The 20,786-nt window shown below is 43.6% G+C and overlaps 1 protein-coding gene across 1 annotated transcript; it reads right to left on the bottom strand.

The window, feature by feature from the left end:
* Window positions 1-273: 273 nt before the first annotated feature.
* Window positions 274-19,618, bottom strand: LOC118788751 (activin receptor type-1C-like). The gene is made up of 10 exons (XM_036544784.1): window positions 19,612-19,618; window positions 18,546-18,647; window positions 14,127-14,366; window positions 5,839-6,081; window positions 4,514-4,744; window positions 3,865-4,032; window positions 2,798-2,954; window positions 1,385-1,509; window positions 722-852; window positions 274-396 (listed from the first exon to the last, which is right to left on the bottom strand). Exons 1-10 carry the CDS (start codon window positions 19,616-19,618, stop codon window positions 274-276), a joined length of 1,527 nt encoding a protein of 508 aa, XP_036400677.1.
* Between the last annotated feature and the right edge of the window lie 1,168 nt (window positions 19,619-20,786).

Genomic DNA, 20,786 nt, shown 5'->3' on the forward strand with positions numbered 1-20,786 from the left:
ATGTGGTTGAGGTAGCATGGCATCTATACACATTAATTGTCCACCATTCACAGGTCTCATTCTGTACACTGCGAGTCCGTTATGGTGACGTGGCACCCGAAAGCATATATGAGTCTTTATGCCAAATCCTGTGCCTGTCACCTCAGTGCTTTGGCCTGGCGGACAGGACACTCGGGCTGATAAGTGTTTGGTACATGGCTGCTTAGATTCACAGTAGAGGTCCTGTTGAGGCCGGAGCCAAGTCACCTACATTCATTTCAGCTGAGGAGCCAGCTACTCTTTGACGTCCTTGGCAAACGACTGCGAGACCGTTTTCTTAATCCGCAACGCGGTGAGTCGGGCGGCGGCGTTGGTGTACCAACACTCGCGCATGATTTTTCCCATCACTCTCAGTGCCTGCCGGACCCAGAGAAACACAGCGAGAACGAGCAGGTCACATGGTCCATCTAACACTAGTTTACTCATAGTAACTCAGTGGAAGTATACGATAATTTTACATTGAAAAATGTAAAAATCCATTCTCAATCAGGGTGATTTGCTTTACCTTTATATACTACAGTATTTAGCTGCCATTTCTGCCTTTAGCTGCCTGCTGGCCTTTGCCTACCTCACATCATTTATAAAGCACAGTGTATTTTCATGTGGCCAATTACAGGTCTAAACAGAAGCTGATTGGCCCATGAGTGTGAACTCAGCCCCGCCCCACCCCACCCCTCCGCACCTCACAGCTTTGCCACTGGTTGGGAATGTTGGGTCTCAGTTTCTGGTCACAGACGACCTTTCTCATGTCTTCCACGGACGGATCCGAAGGCACCACGTCATAGTAAGGCAACTGATAATCTTCACAGATTCCTGTATGGACAAACACACACCTGCCTTCATCACCTTTGCAAGCAAGAGGTTTTTTTAGAAATCAAATCTACTGCTCCATAGAGAGTAATATTTAATAATATAAGTCAGTTAACTCCCATGGACACCAAATCCAGTACTGTACAATCCATTAATATACAGTACAGTATGCTAATGTGGTTCTATTCACATTTCTGACAGTAGAAAACATCATATCATATCATAATGATAACCAATACCTCAGCAAACTATGTTGAATTCATTCTGTTCAACAGTATAATTGATTTCTTCCCTCCTAACAGCTTATTGAGCTAGTTCAACTCCACTGATGTGACGAGGTACTTGTGCTGGGATAGTATTGTACCGAAAGTCTGTTGGAAAGAGTCAAAGGGTCAAGTTGGGTGAAGTGAAAGCCAGCTGTTATGGTGGAAGAATCAATACAAAACAATTTTATTTTTTATTTTTAATCAGCCTTGAGTTATTATTGTTATTAATTTGATTTGAATCGATGTGGGAACATTGTGTACATTCATACCGCTCACAGTGCATCTCCTCGCTACTTCCCAGAACACCAAGCCCAGGGAGTAGATATCAGCCCGTTTGAACGACTCAAAGTTGCCTGTGTTGATCGTGTCGTCCAGGATTTCTGGGGCCATGTACCTGCAGTCAGTGAACACATTAGTTCTCACTTAACGTGTCCGTTTGGTGAGGCAGACAGCATTAAATAATCACTAACATAAGGATGTGACGTCCTAAACACATATAAGGTAAGCAAGACCATTCCGGAAGTAACTATCTGGTTTTAATAGTAATGCAATTATACTTTTTTGGCAGCCTATGAGTAGGTGCTCTGAATCACGTAGCACAGTAACTGTAAACAGTCCAGCTCAAGAAATGCGGGGTTAACCACTTCCAGTTTATCTGTGAGAAGGGAGCGAAGGGTAGTCTGAGTACCACAATGATTCTACGATAAACCCTGAGTTAAACCCTGAAGAAGTGCTTGCAAGGACAAACTAGAACAAAGGTAGAAGAGTCCAGGTGTAGAAAGTAGGAGTACTCCCAGTACTTCAGTATTTCCTAACAGCTCTTCAGCCAGAGGGGGAACTAATTAATGAAATCAGATGGCTTTGTAAATGGGTGGAAGAAATACATGCAGGTACTTCCACATCTGAGCACTGGAGTTAAATGTGTAAATCCCCCTTGCAAGGGCCATTTGATTTAGTCTTTCTTGGTTCTCTATGTTCAACTAAAAACTCATCAATTTTCAAATAATGATTTGACATTTGTTGATAAAGGTTCAAGCTCCAATCAGACAATGGCAAGTGTAAGATTTATCAGAGAAAAGACAAGATTGCCTTTAAGCAGGGTGTGCTTGGCTCAGGGGTCTTTATCCCCTGTGGCCTGCCCAGTCAGGGTCAGATTCTGGAAGATGATTTCTCTGACATATGGCTGGTTTGATGAATTTGGAAAGGTCAAGGATAACAATGAAACACAAGCACGAACATCAATATGAAATGGCAGGCAGAGGGTACCAGGTGACTCAGTCAGCAAGGAGTTTACTTTGACTGCAGGCTGAGCCGGAACAGCTGGTGATGTTTCAGCAGGTGTATCAGCAGGTGTATGAGCTACAGAGGTATCAGCTACAGGTGTATCAGGTGCAGGTGTATCAGCTGCAGGTGTATGAGCTACAGGTGTATCAGGTGCAGGTGTATCAGCTGCAGGTGTATGAGCTACAGGTGTATCAGCTGCAGGTGTATTAGTTGTATCAGCTATAGTGCCCAGGAGTGTATAGAGCAGGAGTGCAGTGACTGTCACATTGAGAGAACCTCATATACAATTAGAATTCCAAACAGGGCTGCATAAAGTGGTAAAAGCATTTAAAAAACGAGGCATCCAGGCCTGCTCAGTGTCTCTGGCTGCCTTAGCAGGGGCGGAGCTGTGCCATCACCTCTTGGTTCCCACTCTGTGATTGGCTGGTATGTCGATGGTGTTGGTGAGGGAGTCGTGTTTCACAGCCAGGCCCAGGTCGGCGATGACGGCCGAGCCGTTCCTCTTCACCAGAATGTTCTTGGACTTTAAATCTCTGTGAGCAATGGCTGGCTTTCCTGCCAAACAGGAAATAATCCATCTCTCTTTTTTCACAGAATAGATTTGTGATACGCTTTACTTGTCTAGCATCACTGCCCACATTAAACATGAATGAGAATAGAATTAGTTTTTATGACCATGATTCACTCTCACTGTTATGGCTTCACTGTTGATATAAAGCAGTCTATAAGTGATCCCTGTGATATCTGCTATCTGATATTTCAAATCTAAAAGTCATACTAATCATAATGATAATAAACAATTTCATGTGGTTGTGTAGTAAGGCCTGCTGCAAGAGTTGGCATATGTTTTTTTTCTGTGAATGAACCATCTCCCTGTGAATGGGGCATTGTCCTCGCCAGCTCATTATGAGCAAATTGCTATTTTGTCATTGAACTTTTTGTGTTAATCATGGAAACTGAGATTTTCCTGGAACAGAGTAAACAGTTTGCTCCCCTGAGAACAGCTCTAGACACACCCCTCTCATACTCAAACGGTTCTTAATAGTAGCACTTCAGTTGAAGTGAAGTGAAGGCCAAGTTACATTTCCACTCCTCCATTTCATCCTTAACTCTTGTCTCCATTCACAACAGTACAACATCTCCCATGTGAATTATACCAGCTGACAAAGCTGCTCCCTCCATATGAAACCTCAGCTCTGACACAGCTGATTCACAGAAAAAAAAAAAACAAAAACAAATCATCATCGGAACTGTACTGTATGCACTATAAATCCACCATCTCAGACTGGAGCTCAATCAACACTAGGCCTGCCCACTAATCAAGGACCTGGCGCCGTTAGGAATCACTTTAAGATTGTATGTAGAAAAACAAGCATAGGACTAACAAGATGGCAGCCCATAATTTGCTATAGGTCTGTGGACTCTGATTGGCAGGTGGGTCGTAGCTGATGGCCTGGTGCCTCACCCTGAGTGCCGATGATCTCCATGTGCAGATGAGCCAGCCCACTGGCCACCGAGACGGCCAGGACAACCATCCCGTCCACCGACACCGTGTACCTGTTCAGGTAGTCGAACATGGACCCGTGCTCGTGGTACTCCGACACCAGCCACAGCTGGGTCCACGACCCGTTGTCTGCAAAGGACAGGGAAGCAGTCTGTTGCTTGTTAAGAGTGAGGGCTCAGATAAAGCACTTTACTGCTGAACAGCCACAACTTGCCACAGTGGGAATCTTGCTCTCCAGCCACACACCTGTAATTAATATGCCTTTAATTTGGCAGGTGTGACTCATTAACCGGCTGGTTGTCTACAAATAAATTATACATAATGAAAATTACTATTAACAATTAAACAATTAATCTATTTGGAATGGAGCTGATTGTATGATCTGTCTATTGCAAAGGCAGTGCATTGAAATAACAAAAGATCCTTAACATTCAAACTTTAATCAATAAGAAAACATGAACAATACCACCTTAACAAACACTGCAGTCATTTTGGGGATGGGTGAAGGCTTCTTCTTCACAGTCTGACCCTACAAATCTTGGCCAAGTGATCGCTGACTCTCTCCTGAGGACAATGACTGGGTGTAAGAAGAGGTACGTGTTTTTGGTACCTTTGTTGTCGGCGGCGATGAAGCCCAAGATGTTCTCGTGCCTGAGCATGATGGTCTGGTAGATCTCCGCCTCCCGGAACCAGGACCGTTCGTCCCGCGAGGAGAATATCTTCACCGCCACGTCCTCACCCCTCCACCTCCCCCTCCACACCTCCCCGAAGCGGCCCTTCCCGATGATCTCCTGCAGCACGATGGTCCTGGCGATGGTCCTCTGGACGAGCAGCGGAAGACCTGCGGCAGAAACCGGGCCCAGATTCAGGGATTCATACTGACCGCAGTCTATTTATTAGACATATCAGTAAATATGAATCTATAGAGGTATTCAAAGGGTAGAGTATGTCTCCCTGAGAAGGCACCAGACCATACTGGGGAGGTGCAACCTGAGCCATGGATGTCGCTGAGATATTAATGCAGTGTTGAGAGAGAAGCCTAAAATATAAATGGACAAAATTCCATGTCGGTTAGCTAGCTATGTTCAGACACTAAGGTGTAAATAGTTTCCCCTCTCTGAGGACAAAGATAAAGAGTACATGCTGTGATCCAGTCAATGTTTAGTTACTACAGGACCCCAAAGAGACTGTCCAATGTGATGCTTTGCTGTTCACCACCTTACTTTTTCTGTTTGGTCACCAATACAACTTTATCCAACTTTCCATCAACACTGGAACCATGCCTCACTCTTTCTTACAGTACATTGCCAATCCCCATTTCTAAGAAGACAGGTACTGAAATGTGGGAGTTCAAAACCAATAAATCCATTTCCACAATGAAATACATCAAAGCAGGCCTTGCTTAATTACTATCTTACTTCATGTGAGTAATTCTCCTGAAAGCAGAAGGAACACAACATTTGGTTGAAAGCACTTCTGTTTTTACCACTGTCCTGTCTGAATGAGTAGAGATATTTTCAGAGAGCTTGGATCAGACTTTAAAAAGACCTTATCTAAACAAACCAGGCTGCCAGACTATTACACCATGTCCCACAGAAACAAAATTATTTTCAGTACAGGTAAAATGTACCAGCTCTATAATAACTGCCATAATAACTGTCTTTTTGGGGCCAGACAGACTTTACTCTTTCCTGTGGTCTGCTTGCCATCCTCCAAATTCTTTGCAGCTATAAAAAGCATCCCCTGTTTGGGCAGCTTCTTCTGCTTCTCCATCACAATTTTCCTGCTGCAGGACATCAAGGTGAACCCTCCAATACCCTTAATCATGCCTCTCAGCATTGATCTCGCCTCGTGTTCAGCCAATAGCCACATCCACGCATTGCAGCCAATTAAAAGCCAGAGAGTGCATTAGCAGCAGCTACAAGAGGCCCATACCAGATCCAGACCCCGAGGTGCTCATGTCAAAGATCAGGTCCTTGAGACTCTTGTCGGGGGACATGAGGCTCTGGTTGTCCAGGGGGTCCTCGGTGGTGTTCGCCAGGGCCTTTCGGTAGACACAGTGCTGCCCATGCTGTGTGTACACCCACAGCAGGACACCCACGCACACCAGGGAGGTTGGCACCAGGGTCACCGCCACCAGCTCCAGCCAGCCCCAGCCCGGACTCCTCGCTGGCCTCTCTGCCCGTGCAAACAGTGGAGAACCATTATATCGCATTACATCACATTACATTGCATTACACTGCATTACATTGCATTACATTACATCCACTTAGCAGATGCTCTTTTCCAGAATGACTTCACAGCACAACAGAACAGAAGTGTATCCATTGAACTTGAGTGAGCAACAGGTTCGGACCAGGCTAACAGCACTCCAAAACCAGCGATTGTGAGCACAACACCATTCAAGCACTAACACAAGTTAACTTGTGTTAACCTGACCAGACAGCCTAAAAACTAAGGAAAGCCATGTACACACAATGTTACACACAACAGTCAGTAGATCACAGAATCCATAACACTGCAACACTAAAATGTAATTTACTCATGGGGAGGTAAGCTACAGAAACAGGGTGGAACTCAGCTCCCCTGTGTTCACAAATGATCATTTAAAACATTTAATCCACTGCATTCTGTAATGATCACCTAATCCTACTTGTAGAGCATGTCAAAGACATGTCCATATTTGCAACACCTATGGTGTGTGGTGAAACAGTCTGTAGACATGCAAACACGGCCACAATCCTCAAGCTTCTCTGCACCTGCGCCTGGGGGTGTGAAAAGCCAAGTAAAACACACACTAATTATGGCACTAACACCAGCACTGCCCTGAGGGTGGAGAGACCATTGGGATGCTGGGGGTGGGGTCCTTAGTGTCCGGGGTCACCAGCCACTTAGTCATGCCCCTCTCAGCAAAATTTCATCTACAGTTCTGATACATTCAGAATGGCTCCAAATGCCCAGGGCAGTCATGTGTCACTACCCCAGTGCAAGATGGGTGTATCTAACTGAGGTACGTCCAGGATCCTGAATCCCTAAGTGTCGTAGGGATATCTGCATGTTGCTGTGGCGAAATCAGCTTCTGTAAAGCAAGGAGGAGGCTCCAGGATGCAGCTGTTAGAGCCTGATATGCATATGCCAATTCAATCAATCAATCAATCCATCCATCTGTCACATGTTACATTACATTATTGGCATTTAGCTTATGTTCTTATCCAGTGACTTACCTATAGTACATATGACATTTTACCCATTTATCCAGTTGGATATTTACTGAGGCAACTCTGGGTTAAATACCTTGCCCGAGGGTACAACAGCAGTGACCCTTTGGGGTTATCGAACTAGTAACCTTTCCGTTACGAGCGCTGCTCCTTACCACTATGCCACACTACTTGTCACAAAGTGCTGTACATAGTGCATTTTCCAGAGGGAATTAAAAAAAAAAAAACATAAAACCCTGGCGAGGTTGAGAGACCTCTGGCTACATCGGGCAATACAACACGTGCAGGGATAGATGGGGGGATGGATGGAGGGATGGGTAGGGAGAGATCCCCACAGAGACCAGCTGAATGAAAACAGCTGACAGGTTTTGGTCAGCGACGAGGCGTAACCTGTGTACCCCTGACCTTGTATGCTAGCTGAGCTGCACGCGGCAGGCCTTGCTGGGTGGAATATGATTTCCCAGCGAGAACTAAACACTCTCGTGAAGTCGATGCCACAACAGGTGCAGAGCACTGCCTGCAGCCAGTGAAGGTCACGCAACGTATTAAGCTTCGGTATTTAACCTCCCTTCATTTCATAATGCGTTCCGAAATGGCATCTGCCTAACACAGCAATCAATATGAATTTAGCTCTTTGATGAATAAAAATGCACCAAAATTGTTCTTTCATCCCTGTCACTACGTGTATATTTACTATGATCTCTTCGCCCTCTAGTGGCCAATCTTTACACCAAACGCATTTAAATCAATAACGACTAATATTGAAGTCATCCAAAAATCGGGCAAAAAGAACATTACGCCATTATTTTCTTTCTATTTGTCAACAATCACATTTCTTCTGTGGTTCAGTGGTGTGATGACTTCACACAAAGAGAGAACACAAGGCCTAAAACATGCAGCTTTATCACATAACGAACTGCTAAAATGCCCCAGCAACATTCAGACCAGAGCTCAGAAAGGCATATATAGAATACTAGCTTATTATATATAAATTAGGTGCTACCTGCAATGCTTTGTAGTTCTACATAAATTAGCAGTCAGATTTTTTAAATGAGCCAGTATACTTTCTGTGATACTTATTAATGTAAGAGGGTAAGCAGAAAACAGGGCTTGCTTTGTTAAAAGTTAAAAGGTTAAACTCTTTAAATCTAGGTAGTAAATACTGAGAACACACCTATGCAAATGTAGAATTTCTTGGCAAGTGTAGCTCAAAGCCGACTCAGATCCTCAGAGCAACACGGTACAAAGTAAGGGTTTAGAGAACAAGAATGAAGGACAGATCAGATGAACTGCACACTCCACCGGTGAGGCTGCCAGTTGGGACAGAGAGACATGCTGAGCCCAAGGGGGTGTTGTGAAACTGGTCTGACTTTTGAAACACAACCACTGCCTTCAAATACACAGCACAGCCACATAAACGCTTCTGAAGATACAAGGATAATCAGCTTTACAAGAAATTGATGCCAGAGTTTATCTCCTATTCACTGAATTTATCCCTCACATTTCTAAAATTCTGAGGAAGTACTCAACATGCAAATGTAAGCGTAGCTAAGACCTACCTGAATCCTCATTTTAACCATAACTAAGGCAATCCTTATTGTTTTTCGGTAGATATATCTTTTTCCTTTGGAGAAAAATAATCCATCGGAGGGTTTAGTGGGTTCGTGTTTAGCAGACAGGTTACGGGTTCCAAAGGTAATCAGGATCCAGAGTGGCTCAGTCAGCAAGGTGCTCTAGCTTTCCTCCAATGACCTCCACCGTAGCGCACTGTGTCACTTTCACTGTGTGAAAAATATCAGGTGCATTGGAGGCTTGCACTTGTCTCTTTTCAGAGTGCAGAGATGAGACAGGTTTATCATCTCTCCAAACAAAAATGATGTAACCTGAATTTAACGTGTCTAGTTGGACGTACTAAGCACACACCAAGTCAACGGGTCTTTGAGGATACACAGAAATGCTTGGTGTGTTCAGCCAAAGACATTACCAGGGTTTTTTTTTTTCCCACAAACAGAAGGACACAAGGTGCCCTATCAATATGGTAATGCAGGTACCACATATTTAATATTTGTGTTATACTGTATGTTCAGATGAAACACTTTCAAAACACACTGTCAAAAAGAAAGACAAATAAAAAGTGCTCCCACACACTTACCTAGCAATAAAGCTTAGGAAGCAATACGATGTGCTCTGACATTTCCACTGGCATCCTTGATTTAGTAAGTACCTGGAGAACAATATCCACCTACTGATTTAAATGTCAGAGGGCAGTATTGTCTGCACGCTCACTTGCGTGTACATAAATGCTTCAAGTCCTGGTCTTCCTACCTCAGTCTATTTGTTTTGCTGCAGATAGAAGGAGTTCCATGTCTTTGCCACATCACTGGGTTTGAATGCTGATCTTGTATCTGCAAAGAGCTCTGCTACAAAACGCGTTTGTGAAGTGTGCCATAGCAAATAAAAACTGATTGATTTATTGAGTGACTGGTTGAGTTTATATTGCACCTTACACTGAAATGGTAGGGTAATGCATTTTTGATACTGCACACCAACACACTCTCCTTATTTGCACTTCTGTTTCACAGATTAAAATTGCCACTGTTCCGCGCCAGAGCCTTGCAGTTCCAGTGTGTGAAATGTCAGAGGTGTGTTGTCAGACATAAAAACAACAGCATCAACAACAAGTGTTGAGAAACAAATTTCTGATCTTTCACCTAAAAAAGCAGATTCAAGCCCTGGTTCCAGTAGGAGAAAGAGCAGATCCCTTAACAGGGCAGTTTCAGGGATACCAGAACAGAAGTCCCTTGTCTCTATGGTCATAATATCTGCTTTTAGTCATTGTTTTAAATGTACTATAAGATCAATAGTTAACTATGAATTTAACTAATGGTTGACTATAAAGAATAATGAACCATTATAGGTTACTAATATTAAGTATGTAGTAAACAGATAAACTTAGACAGGCGCACTAAGAACTCTAGTGGTAAATACTAATGTTACTAATGTAATCTAACTTCATATTAATGCTAAATTATGAATCTGTGCATAAAAACATGTTTATGTAAACTAAATCATTTGGATCTCTTATATAGTGTTTTAATGCATAACTTCCTCTACCTGTTGACTGAATATTAGAGAAGCTATTTTTAATAAGTGGCAGTGAATTATTTGTTTCAGTGTTTTCAAACAGAATAAAAAGCTTTTACCAAAAGCTTTTTTTTTTGATAAAGTGCTATCCTGCTTTTAGCACAAAGACACTGAACATGCTAAAGGACATCTCTGTAAGCAGATGCTGAGTTTTCAACAACAGTGTACCCCCAGTGCACTTCCACAAACGCTCATTTGGGTCGATTTGAGAGAGGATGGAGGACCACACAATGACGAAATTTTGAGCTTCTGAATTTCAAGGGGCTCTCTGAAAAGCCCCGGGGAGTGATGTTGTTTAATGTCTTTTTAAGGATTCAAATGAGCTGGTTATATTAGTGTGTTTGGGTTCAGTTCATGCTGAATTAAATATGACTGAGGTCATGTTAGGTGGAGTGTGTTTATTCTGCATTTTGAAGATTTTAATTGGAACTCTGCAATTAGTCACATGTACATTTCCAAAAGGTTCGGACCAAATACATCCATCCTGGATATGCTTCTACGCTTATATGATACATTGTGACTCAAACCTGCCTGAGTGTTTACGGACAACATGTCCTTAGCGGAGGAGCTGAAATTCTTGTATGAAGACCTATGGATACTCCATGCTATGGCTTCAGCGTTAGCCATAATCGGAAGACAGCACATCAACATCATTAGTGTTTGCTTCAATTATAATTTGAAATAATTTATGAGTTATTGCAAATGATATATCATGCTGAAAATCTACAATCATAGGGCCAGTGTCATATATATAGATGAGTCAGGTAACAACTTTTTTCATATTGTACTACATTTCCTTGCTGTCACTGTTCTTGATGCCACATGACGTGTCTGAAAAAACACTTGTCCTCCAAGACAAGTCACTTGCAGCAAGAAGATCCTGGCTGCTTGTAAACTCCTGACAGTGTTTTCTGATGGCTAACAGAGATCACAAAGCCAGGGATGTGAACAGAAACTGTTTTATCACCTCCCACCGCACAACGTCAGAAGGTCACCTTGCTGTAGGAGGGCATGGTGACCCAGCCTACAGTTCCCAAGGGTACCACACCCTCGCATGTTTCACAGCCCAACGTTGACGGAGACTTCTGGAACACCTACTACATAATGTGGCATTCGTCACACAGGGCTCCAAAGCAGATCAAAACGGACCTGTCCTCAAAACAGTGAGTAAGTCAACGCATAACACAATTTCTGCTGAATGTGACAGGCCCCATGGACACAAATGAGTCTTTTATTTCTTTTGTCACTAAAGTGGCACATTAGCTTCTCTGGTCTTATTAATTAAGAGATATTGAATTGCTGATATTGAGCGACTGCGCACAGCATAGATCCATTCGGAATTACGTGCAGTAGCAATGTGAATGAAACCATGAACCACGGAACGCTATCAACTTGAAAGAGATTCAAGATATTTGAAAGAGATTAAAATATCTACCACTCACATTTAGCTAGCTTAAATGAAGTTAAACAAAAATGGAAATGTAGTGCAACTTTAAGTGAGGAAAATAAGTAATTCTCCCCGTCTCTGTACCCCTTGCTAGTGGGACTGGTATTGCAGTCTCTGATATGCTTTAAAACTTACACACCAGCAGAGATATTCAGAATCTGCTATGACATTCTAAGCCAGGGGTGTCCAAACCTCTCCTGGAGGGCCACTTGTCCTGCATGTTTTAGATCTCTCCCTGCTCCAACACAACTGATTCAAATGATCAGTTTGTTATTCAGTAGCTTCAGGAGTTCGCTACGAATTGATCATTTGAATCAGCTGTGTTGGAGCAGGGAGAGATCTAAAACATGCAGGAAAAGTGGCCCTCCAGGAGAGGTTTGGACACCCCTGTTCTAAGCCATCGAGCTGTCAGTTCCGTGACACTGATAAAGACCTCGGTGATTTGCCCCTCCTGCAGCTCTGTGGTGCTGTGTTCCCTGTGGAGGCATTCTGGAATTGCTGATTGTTTCTGGCACAATGCATGCAATCAATGCAGTAACCACGGGAACGTCCTTAAAGACCCGCGTGAGGCAGACGACAAACCCTCACTGGCTGGACTTTCACAACAGCCAGCCTCAGAACTTACAGCTAAGTGATCCATCGCACTCGCGTTTGCAGGCGGTTCCTGGATGGTCATGGATGATATGACCAGGCAGCTGAAAGCAGAGCTTTGATTGCTGCTTAGAGAGATTATTCATGTGCAGAACACATTTTGAAAACAAGCTGGTGTTTTCTCATTTGCAACCTCATCCTCACAGCTGTGAACTTTACAGCCTCATGCTGTTATTTTGCTTTAGGAACACATTCAGCTGTAACATTGTCCTATTCATATGTATGTTCGATGCGTGCGTGCATTTGTACCTCACTTTAAACTCTGAGGAATTCCATTTCTTTCCAAGTACAAGCCCATTATCTGTGGGTCCTCCAATTTACTGCTTAATGCTAGCAGTGCTTGCACCTGCTGTGGCATCGATATCGAAAGATCCTTTGCTTTTCCCTGGGAAATCATACTCCAGTCACCGTGAGGTGCTGCACACAGCCGAGCATGTGCAGGTGAATACCCCACACTGGCCTGCACAGGGTGGCTGGTCCATCAAATGCGGGGGGCATTTGTTTGTGAGAACTAAGGTGCGGTAAATGTAGCTGGAACATTGACTGCATTGATAGCATTACACTGTCGAGGAGCCGTGGATTAACAGTGACTGAGAGGTCCATCCATCCATGCCTCCGCGTGGCCTCGAGTCCACCTGCGTAGGACAAAATGACCGGTCTGCTAACCAGGTCAGGTCTTTTCACTCTTGCAGAATAGCAGGCCTCCTCACTGAACATAACACTGCATCGGTTTTTGTCTGGTCTGTTTGTGCCCGGATGTCACTGTGTGTGCTGCAGGAATAACGGGCTACCCTTCTACCCTGGTTCTACAGTACCAGACCAAAATGTGAAAAACGTGAAAACTGACACAAACGCACGACCCATATTTGCATGTCGGTACAATACGTACTATAGGCAACGCAGTAACTTTTGTCTTGAGCCATGAAAGATCTAACGTTTCTTTCCAATGAACCACAATGCCATGAATAAACTATAAAAAACAACCTGAGTAAACAGGGCTATTCACTAGCATATTGAGGAATGGCACAGTTACTCTGTAATATCTGTACTGAGGTAGCTCATACCTCACGTTTTTTAAAAGCATCAAACATTGATATTAGTGAGTAAAACAAAGTTTTATGGTGATTATTATGGCACTAAAAAGGCTGTATTTTCTGCAGGGGAACAAACCTATATGTTTCAACCATTGAAGGGAGATTTTCAGTCGTTAGTCATCCTTCTCTGAATGGCCTTTGCCATATGGCTCTGTGCCGCTTTAACAGTTTTATACATCTGTTGTGTAACCCAAGTAGTCTGACATCACTCATTTCTGAATCAAGTATCGCTGTCCTTACAGCAGAGACGGACGCAAAACTATTATGTTCAGCTCAGTTAAACATTCTAAAGGGGAACTGAATGCTTGTGAGTTCTCACTGTCCCATGCTTGGCCTTTTCTCCTGCTGTCCTTATTGTGACCGCATGGCCTTATTGTGGTGCAGAGATGCATGAGGCCAGGCAGATTCACGGCCGCATTAGCACTCTGTCTCTAAGCCCTGCCCTCCGCCAGGCGGATCCATCAACGGATTTTCAGTCCCAGCCTACAGCAGGCGGGGGTATTTATAAACCCGATGGGCAGATCGCTGACCCCCCCCAGGGGGATAACCCCAGCTGACGTTATTATGTCACAGGATAGGGGGATCAGATCAGAGGCCTGCTGAGCATGGAGAGCAGGGAGGGTACACCCCACTACGGCCCCGGTGACCCCCCACCCCCCGCCCGACCACCCACTCTACCTGTGTGCAGGTGCAGCGTCTCGTTGTTGCAGAAGTCGGTGAAGCAGCAGCTCCTCTTGGATACATTCCGGGAGCCGTAGCAGAAGACCTGGCCCCTCATCTCGGAGGGCGACAGGCAGGACTTGACCGCCTCCTCTTTCCCGTCGATCAGCATGACGGAGTTCCAGCAGGCCCCGTCCGGCCCCGTCTCGCATGTGTGGTTGGCACACAGCTGGCACACGCACTTCAGGCCTGAGAACGTGGGGGGGGGGGGACATCAAAGACAAAGTAGCGCTGTTATTTTATTTCTTTTTTTTTTTGGAAAAAGAAGAGCCCAGTCCAGCCAAAAAACGAGGTCACAGTCCTCTCTGTTCCACTCTCCATGTAACACGTTCAAAGCCGATGGAGTGAAAGCCATCGCTGGATGCATCTCAGTCAGGCAGGCCTTCAGGGTCATCCTGCCTTCAGCGCCTCACTCCGACACGACGTGTTCAAAAGGCTGAAAACATAAAGGCTGAGGGAGTGGGAGGTCTCCGGAACACGTTTCTGTTACATAACGCCATGCCTCGGCTCAGAATTCCAGAGGAAAGTGGCACGAAGTGGCTTATCTTAACGCCCAGTTAACGAAATTCCTCTGACATTTCTCCAGGTGCTCCTGTCCTGCTCAGGTTATAAAGCAGCTCCCTTCCTCGCTGGTGGGCTAAGCCTCCTCAGCAAATGGCAAGAAGGTGTTGCTCAGCTCGGTCAACCCTGTGTTTAAGGGGAAGTGCAGACGTTAACATTCGGTGATGAAACTGAAGGGGGCAGGAGCAGAGGAGAGGAGGACAGCTCCCGAAATCACCGTCTTTTTTAACGCTCTGAGATATTTGTGAAGATGCAGGCTGTAACCTTCTGCACTGATTTGCTGAACTGAATACCAAAATTCAGATCTCAATTAGATCTCAAATGTGTCCTTAGAAAATGTTTCAAATGACCAATTTCCCTTCAGTTGTAAAACCTTGCGTGATCGATACTCTACACCTACTTTAACACAGTTAACATTTTTAAGGGGGAATGATATTGATTTTGATGAGCGAAATGTACGATGGCTGTTGTATCACCCCAAAGTGCCAGTGCTTAATGTCACAGGTAGTGTTAGTAGCCTAGTTATATTGAAGTCGCTCAGTTTTAATGAGCAGTAAATTCGTTTATATGAAAAAAGCCTTATCACAATTATTATACTTTTACACAACATAAAAACTTATCTGGGATGTCTCAAATTCAGCGATTTACACACCTGGAACAACTAAACAACCTAAATGTCTTATGAAAAAACTGTGGTGCTTCATTTAGGAGTCAAACTGTCAACGTTATGGTTGCAATCCCAGTCTCCTGACCCCTCCTCAATGTTTTGCATTCAATGTGAGAGGTGCAACTTTGGACCATTTGGATAGGAGACGGGGCGGGTCCATCTCCTGTCCGAATTCCTGCCCAGCCCAAATCCTCTACTGTGTTAGAGTCACACCCACTAATGTGTCAGATGTTAAGGAATGAGAGCTGCGGATCTGTGGAAAAGGATAACATCCACTCTCCAGCAACCGGCCCCTGGTCCTTTCCAACACAATAACAAATGGGTCCATCCAACAGGACCTGACTCAGAAAGCGTTCTCCACAGAAAGGTGTCGCAACCCCTTGTCAGTATTGTCAAGTCTGTTAAAAACAACACGTGACCACCGCACTGCTGCTCACCAAACTATGTGGCCCCTTCGGGTTCCAGATCTATATTTGGAGAAGACTAATGAGCCGTGGGACCTAGGAGCAGCAGTGGGGATATAACTCCATTATCTCTCTGTCTCTCCATGGTGTAAAAACATTCAAGCCCACAATCTTCTTATCTGGTCCGGCTCTCCATACAGTAATGATAATAAACAATGTAATAGAGTGTGGCAGATCTGGTATCTCTTAGCTCAGAGAGTAGAAGAGACAAGAGCTTGTTCTCCAGCACAGTGCTAGTGCAGACCATACCATCCCAAGCCAAGTGTCTTCAGGTGTCAGTCCAAGTAATCCCACTCCTACAAGAATACTACAGGTGCCAAACTGGGCCTTTCACAGGAACACATTTCAATCAACCCTCCAGGTGAACCCTTGGGAAAATGTTGAGCATTCATAAGGAACAGCCATCTAGCACCTCTGTTCAATTCGCTTCAAAGCTGATGAACAACAATCACTCTGATGCTGGCCTTTTCCAAGACCGCAGTTCCCACATGGTTGATCGGAATGCAATCCAGCACAACTGGAAAACCTATGACTGAAACTCAACAAACTAAAGATGTATTCAAGGGCAAGGTATAGGTCAAGGCCATTTCTTACAATGGTTTACATAGAGAGGTGCCTCGAAAAGCTCTCAGAACCTTTAAAACCTCTCAGAAACCTGAAAAACATAATATAACATGGAACACTGCACTAAACCTGAGACTGCTACATTGCTACAGGCATTACGCTTAGCTGCACACATTAAAATACTGCCATAACTATAGTGCATATAGCATATTGTGTATATAGTTTTATCTTCTCTAAATATCTCATGACAAACAGATTTCACTTTTTTTTCAATTTGAGCTTTAGGTTAAATAGCCAGTCACTGAGGCAACCACATAATTGAGGCTTTCAAAGCAATTTGTGTGTGAACGTATGCTGATTAGCATGAAGGACATCTCTCCAAAAGAGTCACTTGCATAACTCTGAAAGGCTGCAGGTATGAATACTGGCTGAAACACATACATCGTTTGCCTCACTATGCAAAGTCCTTCTTAGCATACCGTGCATACGTTTGGGCGTGAGGGCCAAAGAGGTCCCTGTTTTTCTGCCATGCATTTATCGGTCACAGTATGCAGATACGCATAAAATACTGATAGGTCCATGGCCGTGATTAACATGGCTGCCAAATGCATTTTTCACACATTCCAGTGACTTTTCACATTGTTCACTCATTGATTTCACATTTGGCACATATATTCTGCATGGACCGTAAAGGGATGGAAAAGGCCAATCAGGGCAAACTGCTTGGTTTGGCCATTCCAAGCCACACCCACTGTGGGCACAAAATAAGATGCTTGCAGATTCTGAATCACACTGACTGTTCAGGCTCAGTTTTGACAGATTTGATGCTCGGAGTCTCCACTGGTGGGTGACAAAGTATCTGTCAATCTAGGTCATATGCCACGCCCATTATGGATGACAAATACCTTCACTTTCACCCCATGTCTAGCACATTCATGAGGCATGGCCTGCACACGTGTGTAAGCAGCTTGTGACATCTTTTGGTACCTGGCAGCACCCAACATAAAGGAGTGTAGCCACTCCTGCTTTTTTGTCTACATTGGCATTTTCTACACAGGATTCTCACATAATTTTAGCAGAACTAACTGAGGTAATTTTTTTTTGCCACATTCTTCAAACATTGTCTCAATATCTAATAAGATACTAGTATCACAGACATAAGTACTGTATTCATGCCTAAAAACAGAATATAAACTAAATTATAAACAACAAAAAAGATAATCCACATTTTTATGTGTGGAGGGAGTATGAGTTGTATGCTTACAACAAATATTGATATGTGTAATATCTAAATATGTGTATGTGTTTTACACATCTGATAATATTTTTAACATATTCAACCAAAATATCATAATCCTGTGTGATTAACAAAATATCCAACTGTAAAATGTAAGAAAATGGTTAAAGCACGGGAATACAACTCAAATTACATCTTAATATTTAATAATGTATGATTTTATTCAAATGTGTAAACGTATGCAATAACTATATAATCACTTGTTAAAGAAACATGTGTGTCTTAAAGAGATCTGAAATGGTATTTCAAAAACAGTCACAAACATGAAGCTATTCAGCAGCTGACAAGCAGTTATCTAGCCGTGAATCTGAATCAACCTGTATTTAAATAAACCACGATGTACGTTATAGCGTTCATATAGGTATATGAACCAAGACCGCATGAATGAGGCTATTACTGGTAATTTACAATTCTGTGGACATAACTAGTAGCCTGCAGTATACCATGCAACTGTTGCTGTCTGTTCAAAACATTACTCCTCGGTTCCTGACGTCTAATAACAAATAAATTATGTGTGGTGTTGAGTTTGCAGTGGAGGGTTCCTGAAGAACAGATACTCTACGGTACAAATACCCGAATGAATGAAGTTGTCTTAAGTGTTTGAGTATCCAAGACGGATTAAGAAGATTGACGCTGGCCACCGAAGCATGCTGCTAAAACATCTAAACATGACGAGAAGCCTCTGGTGCAATATTGCCCTTCAACATTTGAAAAATAATGTAAAGTTCAAACACATTTACGATACTCTCCAAATTTTTTTGAAAAACTGCACACATAACAACGCAGAACCTATACAGAAAAAAGTGGACAGATACCTGCGCTTACGTGTACGACCGACAGAAATATCAACGCCGTCCCAACGGTAGGACACCTGGGACAAGTCATGGCCGGAGACTCATCCACTTGGTTCAGGCAGACTGCGCTAAACGATCTTTCCAGTCAAATTAATTTGGCCCCGCTTTTCGTTGGAGGCTAACCCGACAGGCAGACTTCGCATTGCTCCGCTGTGTTTCACTGCCAAAGGAGAGGAGACGCATTAAAGAAGCCACGCCGCTGCCGCGGATTGAGTGACGCTCGGGGAGATTAACGCGCTCACGCTCCCTCGATGCAGAGCCTATAGGCTACTGAGGAAGAGGGTCGTTTCTATTTTATTTAAAGTTATTTATTTATTCACTTATTTATGAGGTGTAGTGAGTCCGCGTATGCGCAAAGGAATGCGTGCATATTACTATATACTGTACATATTACTAGCTAATTTGAGTCAAGGGTGGATTTTAATACAGCCATGAGAGTGGATGTAGCAGCGTTTCTGACAAACAGGTTGGGTCAATGGGGAGGGATTCATTGTTTGGTTGGTTAAAAAATGGTAATCTTCCTTTGGTTTTCCCATTTTCATTCTCTTTTTCTCACAGTGATGTTGTCAACCTGCTGGACAAGTTTCATCTGAAAGCTAGGCTCCCTGAGAGGTTCTGAAGGAGTTTATGAGTTCTTATCCTAAGATTTATTTTTCATTGTGCAAGGCTGCTTACTCTTTCATCGGTTCTGTAAACACATCTACTTCTCCCAAATGTGTAACCTTATCATGGCAGCATCCAGCACTGCACAGCCATTTGTACCTTGGGTGACTCCTTTTCAAACACACCTCAGCAAGAACCAGGCTGTAGGTGGAAATGACCTTTTGAGTGAGACCATGTTTAAGCACGTCTCAATTATGCACAGGTGCAGACAAGCCATTACATGGAGAAAGTGGAAGACAAGTTAGAAATATTGTAGTGAAAGTGACAATGGATGTGGACAAAGAGGTATTGGGGTCATGTGGTAGAAACAGGGAGGAGCCATCCATCACCTGAGAGTGAAAGTGTGCCAGTGTGGTGGCGGTACCTTTCATTGCACTCAGCTCTCCAGAATGGCCATCATCTCATAGACAGCAAATATTCTAGTCCCACGAGTTGGCTCTCTCTGGAACTCAGGGGTGTGAGTTTGAGACGGTCGAGGATGGCCAACTGGACTGTCAGATCACCTGGTGCCAGTAGGCAGGTGGTATTTCAGAAGTGCCTGAAAGCCAGTCCAGTTCCTGCTGCTTCACTGCCAAAGGCCGTATCTTTTTCCACTCAATCACCATCTCCCAGACCTGTCTGTCCTCCTCACCTTCAAAGAAGTAAGTGTCCCACCTTTGACCTATATGTATGACGCCCTGTATCATTATAGAAACTTCAAAACAGAAAAATAAAAAATAATAATACTGGCTTGATATGCATATCCTTTGTCCTCATCACCTCAGCGGAAAATGGCTGAGCAAAAATAATTTAATTATATAATGAGAAGTGGGCTACTATAGTGGACTACCTATATTTAAAGGTAGAAAGATTGTTAGCACGTCAGTAGGATGTTTGGAGATGAGGCTGCATTGGGGGGGGGGGGGACTTAAAGTTAAGCAAAGAGGTATTTATATGAAAATGAGTACACAAAGGAGGTTTAAACTCTTTGTCCTATTATAGCTCAGCGTACCACTTGTCACCTGTGTCAGTTGTCACATGATGAATTATTATGCACAGCTACATGCAGCCACACACAAATGGCCTCAGGGCAGATCAGTATGTGGAAATCCTGCAGGGACACTGGCCTGCATTGCTACTGTGTTCATTATGCCTTGTGCAACCTGTCTGCAGTGAGGGGGTGGTCCTTCTTAACCTTTACTGCAACTTCAGAAAACCCTTTCACCAACAGGCGAGTGAAAAACACGAGGTGGATCAACTGCAGCTGAATCCAGGACAAGAACTGTAAGAGAAAAGGCATAAATGAGCACTGAAGTGTAGCTTCAGTAAAATGTTAATTTGTAAACTGCAAATTACCCAAGGTAAGGGTACCTGCCAGATTAGTGGTACTAAAATGAGAATGTCATGACGCAAGAAGTGGCATTTCATCTGAAAGAGTACCAATTAACTTTCAACTTCTGAAAAGTTACTAAATTTCATAGAGTATGATGGCATCCTTACTGGATACTGTTCAACAGCCAATTTCTTCAGAAAAAAACAAAACTGTCATGACATGAATGA

This window comes from Megalops cyprinoides, chromosome 14 (genome assembly GCF_013368585.1).
Source record: "Megalops cyprinoides isolate fMegCyp1 chromosome 14, fMegCyp1.pri, whole genome shotgun sequence".
Taxonomy (NCBI): Eukaryota; Metazoa; Chordata; class Actinopteri; order Elopiformes; family Megalopidae; genus Megalops; species Megalops cyprinoides.

Coding starts and splice junctions, on each gene's coding strand:
- LOC118788751 (XM_036544784.1), bottom strand. Junction 14,367..18,545: donor GGTCGTACACGTAAGCGCAG/GTATCTGTCCAC, acceptor CCACGTTCTCAG/GCCTGAAGTGCGTGTGCCAG. Junction 4,033..4,513: donor CATCGCCGCCGACAACAAAG/GTACCAAAAACA, acceptor TGTCCTTTGCAG/ACAACGGGTCGTGGACCCAG.